Source organism: Rhincodon typus, chromosome 7 (assembly GCF_021869965.1).
Source record: "Rhincodon typus isolate 14 chromosome 7, sRhiTyp1.1, whole genome shotgun sequence".
NCBI classification, from domain to species: domain Eukaryota; kingdom Metazoa; phylum Chordata; class Chondrichthyes; order Orectolobiformes; family Rhincodontidae; genus Rhincodon; species Rhincodon typus.
The window spans coordinates 26924871-26935697 of record NC_063338.1 but is presented as its reverse complement, the minus strand read 5'-3'; the positions used below and the strand labels follow the sequence as shown (position 1 = coordinate 26935697).

Below are 10827 nucleotides of genomic sequence, written 5' to 3'. Positions count from 1 at the left end.
AGTGGTCAAAGGAGCATGTCATCTTTCTGCTGTTTGTTTAAAGAAATTATCCTTTATCTATGGTGGATTATCACTGCCCTTGCTTTACTCTGATACCTTGTTAACATGCCCACATCTAGTCTCAGAAGCAGCAAATTTGACTTGTTTATATATACGACTGCATATAATGTTATAGAGATAGTTAAAAAAAATTACTACAGTAATGCCACTATAGTGTTGCCTCTATCTGGAGTTATAAAATGTATTTTTAAAAAGTGTTATGAGTGTCACAATGCTCCTGTGACTATAAGACCCCGTTTGATTGCTAGACAAGTTAGCATTGCAAAGCTCCCTCCAGTAGTGTAAAGGTTTGAGGTAACTTTCATTGTTTATTTCGTTTTAAAGTCTTTGAGTGTCCTCAGGATGCATGGGGAAGTAGTTACAAGCCCTTGCTAATGTCCTGGATACAATTGATTTACTATTCCAAAGGAATGACAGAATTGCAAGAAAGTGAATACCACAACCATAGGACACAGAAGTATGAAGCAAATTATGGTACTGCCAAAGTGATCAACTAATTATCAATAGTGTTTCTAATTGCTATATGACTGAATTCCACAGAAACAAATAGAATTAAAACAAAGCAAGATGGACAAGGTTCTTTAAAAATTTATGTTTTTTATGGAAGGTTACAGGTTGAAGGTAGATATGAAGCCACATGATGGTTGCACACACCATAAAATCAGTTAATTATTATAAACTTCAGGAAGTACTGTTAACCTTGATTTAATCCAGAATGTGCCCTATGCGTCTCTTAATGAGTTCAAGGGATAATCTATTTTGTAGGTTACCGAGACTTAGAATTTTACAGTGAAGAACTACGCAATAAAATTCCATTAAATAAGCCTGAATATTTAGAGATTTAAGGAGTCATTAAAATTTATGATTGTAATGCCTGCCGAACGTAGAGTAGGATCGTTAGGCCTGATGCAAACTGTTAATTCTGCATCACTGACAGGGCAGAAATATGAAGCTCACTGTATACATGTTGAAACCAATGTACAGAGCACCAATTAATGGCATCCAATTACATCAGCAACGCGGTGCCAACCCTCTACTAATGTTAAAAAGATGAAAGGCTAAATTTGTTGTTATACTGCAATGGATTTTAACTTGAAGGGTGTGAGATCATTCCCAGAATTTTCAACTTCTGCAAAACAGTTAATATCAGAGCAGCCAGACTTGAATATAGCCATACATTGACTTCGATGGCAGGAAAAACATCTGAATGTTGTATAACTGTTATCCAATCCTTTATTGGCCAATTTTACCCCAATCAAAGTTGAACTTTAGTTTCTTGACCTGTGTAAAAATACATGAACAATAATAAAAATGATAGAATCTTGACAACACAGTTGGTACCAGGCATAACTCTGTGGTAAGCACAAATGCTTCTGTAAGAAGATTGTGGTTTTTAGCCTCACTCTAAAGACTTGATCACATAATCTAGGCTGAAATCCCAAAGCAATTCAAATTACATGGTGCATTGCTGGAGATATGGTTCATCTACTTCTTGAACTGATGTAACAGAAGACGTCACTAGAGCAGATTGCTGTTTGTGGGATTTTGCTGTGCACATATTGGTTTGTTGTTTCCCTACATTTTCAACAACATTCCCAAAGCTCAAAACCATCTCGGACAAAGTCGCCTACTGATTGGCAGTCCATCACCACCTTCAACTTTCACTCGCTCCACTCTTGATGCGCAGTGGCAACAGTGTATAATATATTCAAGATGCACCGCAGCAACTCACCAAAGCTCCTTCAAAAGATATATCAAACTCATGACCTTTATGACCTAGAAAGACAAGATGCATGTGAACACCATACCAATCCGAAAGATACTGGTAAGCTACACACAACCTCTCCTTGGGAATATATCACCAATACTTCACTGTCACTGGGTCAAACTTCAGGCAATTCCTAACAGCATGCTTACATTCTTTCTATTAACCACCTTAGTATAAATAACATGTAGCACAGTCCTAGACACTATGCATGCATGCAGGAATGTAATCTGAGTGCATCGTTGACTGGAGTCTTGTACAAAATGGTGCAGTGTCAAATGTTATTGGTCATGTTACTAATCCATCACAGCAATCCCAAAGTCATTGCTACAGCTATTCAGTTGTTAATCTTGATTGTTTTGCAAACACCAGGATGCAAAAAGCATATCCAAATCAACAGGGCAGTCACAACCTTCACTGAAATACAAAGATTCCTTGCATATAACATTCATGTGGTGAGAGAGGCGATGGCCGAGTGATATTGCGAGACTATTAATCCCGAGACCCAAGTAATGTTCTGGGAATCTGGGTTCGAATCCTGCCGTGACAGATGGTGGAATTTGAATTTAATAAAAACACAGAAATAGGAGTCTAATGATGTCCATGAAACAGTTGCTAATTGTCAGAAAATCCCATCTGGTTCACTAATGTCCTTTAGGGAAGGAAACTGTCACCCTTACTGTCTGGACTACACACGACTCCAGGCCCACAGCAATATGGTTGACTCTGAACTGCCCTCTAGGCAATTAGGGATGGGCCAGCCAGAGATGCCCACATCCTGTGAATGAATAAGAAGACAAATGCTGTGGCTTCCTACCTCATAAATACACTGCATCAGTCAATTTCGAACAGGGCTATCACAAAAAAGCCAATGTACGTGTATTAGAGATCATATAAAATAACTTTCTTTATTCATTTCTGGAATGAGGCATTGCTGGCTAGGCCAGCATTTATTGCCCATCCCACATTGGTGAACCAGACGGGTTTTTCCTGACAATTGGCAATGATTCTCATTAGACCCTTAATTCCAGCTTTTTATTGAATTCAAATTCCACCATTTGATTTGATTTGATTTACTGTCACGTGTACCTAAGTACAGTGAAAAGCCTTGTTTGCAAGCAGTACAGGAAGATTGTAGTAAGCAAGGACATACAGATCTTAGGATGAATAAAAAACTTGAACAGAATGAGGCATACAGGTTATACCACACAGGATGTGCATGAGGCAAGATCAATATAACAAGATCAATATTATTTGAGGTTAGACAGTCCATTCATCCGTCTAATAACAGCCAGGAAGAAGCTGCTCCTGAACTTACTGGTGCGTATGTTCATGTTGCTGTATCTTCTGCCAAATGAAAGAGGTTGTAGGAGAGCATTACTGGGGTCGGATGGGTCTCTGATGATGTTGGCAGCCTTTCCACAGCAACAAGGAGTGTAAATGGAGCCCACGGATGCAGGGTTGGCTTCAGTGATTGTCTGGGCTGTGCACACAACCTTCTGTAGTTCCATACAGTCCTGGGCAGATCAGTTGCCATACCAGGCTGTTATGCACCCGGAGAGTATGGTTTCAATGATGCATCTCTAAAAGTTGGTGCGGATCCTTATGGACATGCCAACTTTCATAAACCACCTGGGGAAGAAGAGGCGTTGTTGTGATTTCTTGACCATCGCATCTACGTGGGAAGTCCAGGACAGGTTATCAGTTATCTTCACTCCTTGAAACTTGACGCTGTCAACCCTCTCAACCTCAGCTCCGTTCATGTAGATGGGGCTATATTTTCCTCCTTTATTTCTGAAGTCAATGACCATTTCTTTAATCGTGCCAACATTGAGAGAGAGGTTATTGTCATTGCACCATGTCATCAAACCCTCTATCTCCCTTCTGTATTCTGACTCATCATTGTTTGATAGCTGTCCTACCACAATGGTGTCATCAGCAAACTTGTAGATGGCGTTCATTCAGAATTTGGCTACATAGTCGTGGGTGTACAGGGAGTATAGTAGGAGGCTGAGAATGCATCCTTGGGGTGCTCCGGTGCTGAGTCTTATTGTGGAGGAGTTGCAGTTACCTATCTTCACCGATTGCGGTCTGTGGGTCACAAAGCTGAGGATCCAGTTGCAGAGGATGGAGCCGAGACCAAGGTCATGGAGTTTTGAGATCAGTCAGGAAGGGATAATGGTGTGAAGGCAGAGCTGTAGTGGATAAGCAGGCTTCTGACGTGGGAGTCCTTGTTGCCCAGATGTTCCAAGGATGAGTACTGGGTTAGCGATATGGGATCCTCTGTGGACCTGTTACGTCAGTATGCAAATTTTAGGGGATCGAAGCAGGTTGGGAGACTGGAGTTAATGTGGGCCATGACCAGCCTCTCGAAGCACTTCATGATTATGGAGGTCAGGGCCACTGGGTGGTAGTCATTAAGGCACATTGCTTCCTTAGGTACTCTGCCATGGGTCCCCAGCACATTACCTTGGTCCTGAATTAACAGTCAAGCGATAATATCACTAGGCCATTGCCTCGTCAATTGAACTATTCCAGTTAACTTGACTACTTTTGCTCAAAAAGTTACAATTTATTCAACAGCTGAGATTTAGCAATTTTGAATGAATTATACAATGGCATTTTAATATTTTAATTTAACGATTAAATAATTACAATGATGTCAAATTAAGTTACCTGTAGACAGATTGCTTCTTGATGAACTGCACCATGAAGTAATAAGGAGATTGACTCCAGCATCTGCAGCTCTTGCTGAGTCAACACAGTGTGGAGCTGGAGGAACACAGGTCAGGCAGCATCGGAGGAGCAGGAAAGTCGATGTTTCAGGTCGGGACCCTGCTTCGGAACTGGAGTCCATTGGAGATGATCTGGCTGCATAGGCAGGTACTAAGAAAGAAGACGTGGCTATAGTACTGGGTTTGTTTAAGGATGTAGTCAAAGAGTTTCAGGGCAGAGGAGATTACTAAAGGGTTGCAGTGGGAGACAGATCCACTGAGGTCTTTTCGGAGGGAGGAGGACAACTTCTTCAAGGTAGGCATCCTTGGAAGAGGCTTTGCAGTGGGGTTATAAATCATTCAGAGATAGTAAGAACTGCAGATGCTGGAGTCAGAGTCAACACAGTGTGGAGCTGGAGGAACACAGCAGGTCAGGCAGTGTCAGAGGTGTAAGAAAGTCAATGTTTCAGGTCAGGACCCTTCTTCTGCTGTGTTCCTCCAGCTCCACACTGTGTTGACATGGAGTGATAAGATGCAGGTTTGATCTTGCAATTCTCCACAATAATTCCTAAATTAATTAGTTGATGGGATAAGTGAGTAAAAGTTATGGAAAATCCCAGGTTCAATTCCTATTCCGTGCAAACATCTTTTGATCCCAAGTGGAACCCTATGATCAGTAACCATACATTAAGTTTCTCCTGCCAGTTACCAGTGATCCTGTAGGAAGTGGGTTGATGTCATGCAAGCACAGAATCAGGTTTGGTTGTGACACCTTCGAGAATTGTAAAGTCTGCTGATGCTGTTTAAATTGGCATGAGGTATCAAAGGATTCCTGGCACCCCTGGGGCATACTGCAATATGAGTCAGCATCTTTAGAAGAGGGTGGAGAAAACTGGTATAAGGAAATTAATTAGCTTGAATATTAATCTTAATCCAAATGCACAATGATGGTTCCAAATTATTTTTGCTGAATTAACAATCAGATTATACATTTATGGGCAATTATTTATGATGCGAGTGAATTCAGTATCGCTCCTAAAAAGATTATAATTACAAAATCAAATCATCTGCTTTCCCAAGGGCAAAAAGTCAACAAATTATTTTTCAATATCACTCCTGAATGGTGTAATCCGGAGACTGGAGATGTTTAATGCAAGTAAGTGGATTAACCAATTAGACAATCCCCAATGAAATCACTGGAAGATCAGTTTTGTATCAGAATCCCTTAAAGCAAAAACTTGGTGTTTCTGGCTACTGATCTTCAGAAACTCATTAATAAAAAGCACTCCAAAATAAAGCTAATGTTTTCATCAAGATGATGAGATAGGGGGACTCTTCCTGCATTGAAACTCTGAGTGTGAAAGTACTGCCATTTCATTCACAATTGACTTTCTTTGCACATTCACGCATTATTTTTAAAAAAATCTACGTAATCCTGTTGGCTAACACTGCAGATTATGAACATCACTCATTCAACCAAGAGGCCAACCAGTGATGAATTATGCAAATAGCAAGATGCAATTTGCACACTGCGTGCTAACAATTAAATTGTCCTTATGTTTTCCACACCCTTTCCACACATACATGCTATATTCACATTGAAAGTTATGAAACGTGAGCATTGAATCAATACATCATGAAGCAGGTTGGCTGGATAAGAATTTATTTGTAAATTAATCATTCAACTAACACATGGCTAAAGCAAAATGAAAAATCAAATCATTTTGTCTGCAACAAACAGGTGCAGCCATTGGGGAATGGAAGGAATAATCTGATTCCTTTCCTTGCTATTTTATGACATGGATTTCATTCTCCTCATCACTTGTTTCAAATCCTGTAACGCATTTATGTCCTCTTCCCTGCCAAGTGGTGTACTTAAAAGGTGAGAAGTTTATTCATCTCTGTCCCTCCAGATACTATGCATAATAGGTCACACGTTATTACATACAAGCTACAATTAAAGATATAAGTACTTTAACAGTCCACAGTCCTATGAATAGTCAGATGGGTTCTTACATACTGATGGGGATACTAACCATGATTGACACTTCAAAGACGTTTCTGTATCCATTCTTGTCCCATGAGCAAACAAGAGGCAATAAGAGTGTGCCTCAAGTAGTTCTGGCTAGCCTGATCAGCAAATGAGATTGTGGCAGGTACACTGCTTCACAAACTGTTAAACTGGGCATCCTAAATCTCAGCTCAGCCTCTTTCTGCTCCTTACCACAGCTAAACAGCACAGAGCAGACATCCTTGTCCCTAGGGTCTAGTAACATTAAGTGGCTCCCTTTTACGTGACATTTTTCCTGTGCCATAACCGAGGTGAACTACTTGGATGAATAACATTATTCCTCCTCCTTTCAAGAAAGGCGGGGTTTTCACTCCTTAAATTTTAACAGTGGATTATAGAATGCACCTGGCCATCTAACGGAAAATTCTTAGGTCACCATAATAACAACATACAGAAATAATATAATGTTAGCTTATGCTCACTGGGAACAACAGTTTGTGTATCTCCAGAGCTCCTAATTCTTACTATGTCATCAGATATAAGCTCATCCTGAAAACGTGGGAAACAAGTTTTCCTATTAAGCAAACATTTTCCACAGAGTGATCCAGACAACCACAGGTTCAAATCCTGTGTGGCAGCTATAAATGACCTTAAGACTCCTGGAAAAAAGGAGGGTCATTCCTATCACCATCAATATTCTCCGGATCAAAGCAGAACCCATGGCTGTGATTGGTTTCGGCTGTAAAATCTCAAAATGGTTAGATAATCTGCAGCCCATCTAGTGTTTTGTCCATAAGAACATAAGACATGGCAGTACAATTAGGCCATTCCAGCCATCGAATCTATCCCACCATTTAATGAAATCATGGTTGACCTGATAACCCTCAACTCCATTTTCCTGCCTTTTGCCCATAAACCTTAATTCCTTAACTGATTAAAAATCTGTCTATTTCAGCCTTGAATATACTTCTTGACCGACTTCAATAACACTGCGCAGCTGTGGGAAGAACTTCACAGATTCACTATCCATTGTGAGAAGAAATTTCTCCTCATCTCTGGGTATTTTCTGAGATTATGTTCTGTGGTCCTAGACTCTCCCACAACATGAAACAACCTCTCTTCATCTAACAATGTCTAATGCTCACAAATGCAGAATTCTCATTTGCTTGAGACACCAAGAGTTTTCAATACCTGCAGATCGGTCACTGAGCAGGAGTCAATGCCTTCAGTCAAAGTTCAGAAGTATGTCCTAAAAAAGTAAATCAATGAATAAACCTGTCAGAGATAGCAAGAACTGCAGATGCTGGAGTAAGAGACAACACAGTGTGGAGCTGGAGGAACACAGCAGGCGAGGCAACATCAGAGGAGCAGGAAAGTTGACGTTTCGGGTCGGGATCCTTCTTGTCTTCCTGGACCACTTTCATACAATCTCATGGACTAGCTTAACAGGGACATTGGCAGATTCTGTGAAATCAGCTGTTTGCCTATTATCTCACAGGAGCTTATTCCTTTTCCAATAATTTCTTTGTGGCCAATGTCATACGTACCTAAGAATTTCTTTCTATTCATCAGCAACAGATCATTACAAAACACAAAATATTCATGATAGTGTACAAGGTCTGTTTACATGGTAAGAGATATCGGGCTGGATTTTATTGGGGTCGGGGATGTACTGCTCACCTCCTAGAAAAAAAGTTTGGTTCCAGACCAAAAGACTTTAAATGAGGCCAGTCTGCAATCATAATGTGTTCCAGCAGCCTCCACAACGCCATTTGGGACCTCAATCAGGGGGAAATCTAACTCTCAAGAGCTCTGGCCAATCGGAGTGACCGGCAGCTCTAGCACAGCCAATGGCAGTGGAATTGAGGAGTGGGCAATGCTGAGCCTGCAAATAACCCCGGAAAGAAAAACTACATTCATTCCAGCGGGAGAGATAGAGAGAGAGAGACAGGCAAGGAGGGTTTCTGAGCTGAGGTGGGGGTGCCTGGGTTTCTGATTTTGGAGACCAGATGGGGTGGAACAAAGCAGGGTCACATTTTCTTGGATATGCCCCCGATGCACAAAAGGGCACCTCTCAGATAACGTACCCCCTTCCTTCCCTCCTTTTCAACCAAGTTGTAAATGGCTTTTCACTCCTGCCTCCACCTGCCACTGTCAAGTGTTTTATGACAATGGAGGTGGATTAAAGGCCTAGAGTGGGCAATAATCGGCACTTAAGGTGTGCATTGGGCCTAAGAGTGGATTGGCTAGTAGGCACCTTATCCAGACCACCTCCATCCCCATATTTTCAGAAATTGATCAGAGGTGGGTGGGAAGGCGGTGGGTGGGAAGGCAATGGGCTGGTCACTTGATAGACTTTACATGACCACCCTGGTGAAAACATGCTGGGGGGTTGGAGCAGAGCCTAAAATCCAGCCCACGGTTACTTTAAGCATGATTCCTTAAAGACATAAATCACACACCTATGCCTTCCCTACATTGTAATGGTCTGACGCCTCTTCCAGAACTCTCCACACCCTTCCAGTATAGCCTGTTCTGCCAAGCTTTTGCAGAGTTGAGGTGTGAACCCAACCAGTGCTGTACCAACTGTTGTAACCCCATGGCTGGTAGCCATTTTTTTAATCTGCCTCTCTATGGATCTTGGAGAGAAGTACAAGTATTCTTTCCCCTGAATAAAATAAGAAATACATTCCTTTCTTTCTGCTGCCAGAGATGATGAGGTCTCATCTGTAAAACTCTCGACATTGCAGGCTATCTCCACAGTGCCCTCATGAGGAAAGGCCATGGCCTGAACACCACGTAGGCCTCCAACATTCGCTGCCCGGATTGCATTGGCAATCTGCTGCCCAATGGTCAGATCCTGTGTGTCAATAGTCACATTGCAGTTCATGACATACGGGCTGGCACCAATTCCTGAAAAGAGCAAAAAGAAAACAGCTTTCTAAACGTGTGGCACTTTTCAAAACCTGTCATCAGTTCGACTTTATTCTCGCAAAATTACCTGTGTATGGGTTATTTAAAGTCAAGGCTACAGAAGCAGTCTACAAGTTAGTGTCACGGTAATTACCTTACTGTTCTGCTATCTTCTGTGTTCAAGTGAATATGAATGGAAAATCTGTTTGGTTTTCCAATGACAATAACTTGCATTTATTTAACACACTGAAGTAAACTGTCACAAGGTGCTTTACAGGAGCATCAGCAGATTTTAAATAACATAAGGATGTATTAGGACAAATGGTCAATTAACAAAGTAGATTGTAAGAACATAAGAACATAAAACTAGGAGCCGGAGTATGCAATTCAGCCCCTCAAGCCTGACCTGCCATTTGATATGATCATGGCTGATCTCATCTTAGTCTTAACTGCTTTTCTGCCTGCTCTCCAATGACCCTTCAACTCATTACTAAATAAAAATCTGTCTATCTCCGCCTTAAATTCAGTCAATCAGTGTCTCAGCATCCACCACACTCTGGGATTCCACAGATTCATAATCCTTTGAGAGAAGTTATTTCTCACCATCTCTGCTACACCTGATCCTAAAACTATGATCACTCATTCCAGATTGCCCCATATGAGGAAATATGCTTTCTATATCTACTTTCTCAATCCCCTCTAGCACCTTATATTAGATCTCCTCCCATTCTTCTAAATTTCAGAGAGTATAAGCCTAATCTGCTCAATCTCTCTTCATAAGACAAACATCTCACCTCTGGAACCTCTTTTGAACTGCCTCCAACTATACCCTTCCTCAAGAAAGGGGACCAAACTGTACGCAATATTCTGGATGCAGTCCCATTAATGCGTTGAACAGTTTCAGAAATATTTCTCCACATTGAGATTTTTTTTAAGCAATAAATGCTAAAAATTTAAATTTCCTTCCTTGTTGCCTGCTGTACCTAGACACTACTATTCTGTGATTCATGCACAAGGACACCCAGATCCCTCTGCGCCGAAGTGCTCTGAATTTTTTCTCCATTGAGATAATAAATTGCGTTTCTATTTCTTTGACCAAAATGGTTAACCTCATATCTATCCACATTAAACTTCATCTGCCAAATTTTGGACCAATCACCCAACGCATACATATCCATTTGTAAATTTCTCATTTCTTCATTGCAATCTATTTTAGTGTCATTTGCAAATTTGGGTATAGCACTCTCTGTTCATATATGCAACAATCAATACAGATTGTAAATAGTTGAAGCTCAACAACCGAATCCTAGTGCACCCCAATAGTTACCAGAAGATGACCCATTTACCCCAATTCTCTACTTTCC

General features: G+C 41.0%; 1 protein-coding gene across 5 annotated transcripts in view; it reads right to left on the bottom strand.

Moving 5' to 3' along the window:
• Positions 1-636: 636 nt before the first annotated feature.
• Positions 637-10827, bottom strand: part of ftcdnl1 (formiminotransferase cyclodeaminase N-terminal like 1) — a 22992-nt gene continuing 12801 nt past the window's right edge. For 4 of the 5 annotated variants that reach the window (XM_048598609.1, XM_048598612.1, XM_048598610.1 and 1 more), the window contains one exon: positions 6186-9463. In XM_048598609.1, the coding sequence (XP_048454566.1) occupies positions 9024-9463 (440 nt within the window). In that variant the 3' untranslated portion in view covers positions 6186-9023. Of the gene's footprint in view, positions 1342-4501; positions 4712-6185; positions 9464-10827 lie in introns of those variants that run through there. The other variant, XR_007262415.1, reaches the window with a different exon arrangement.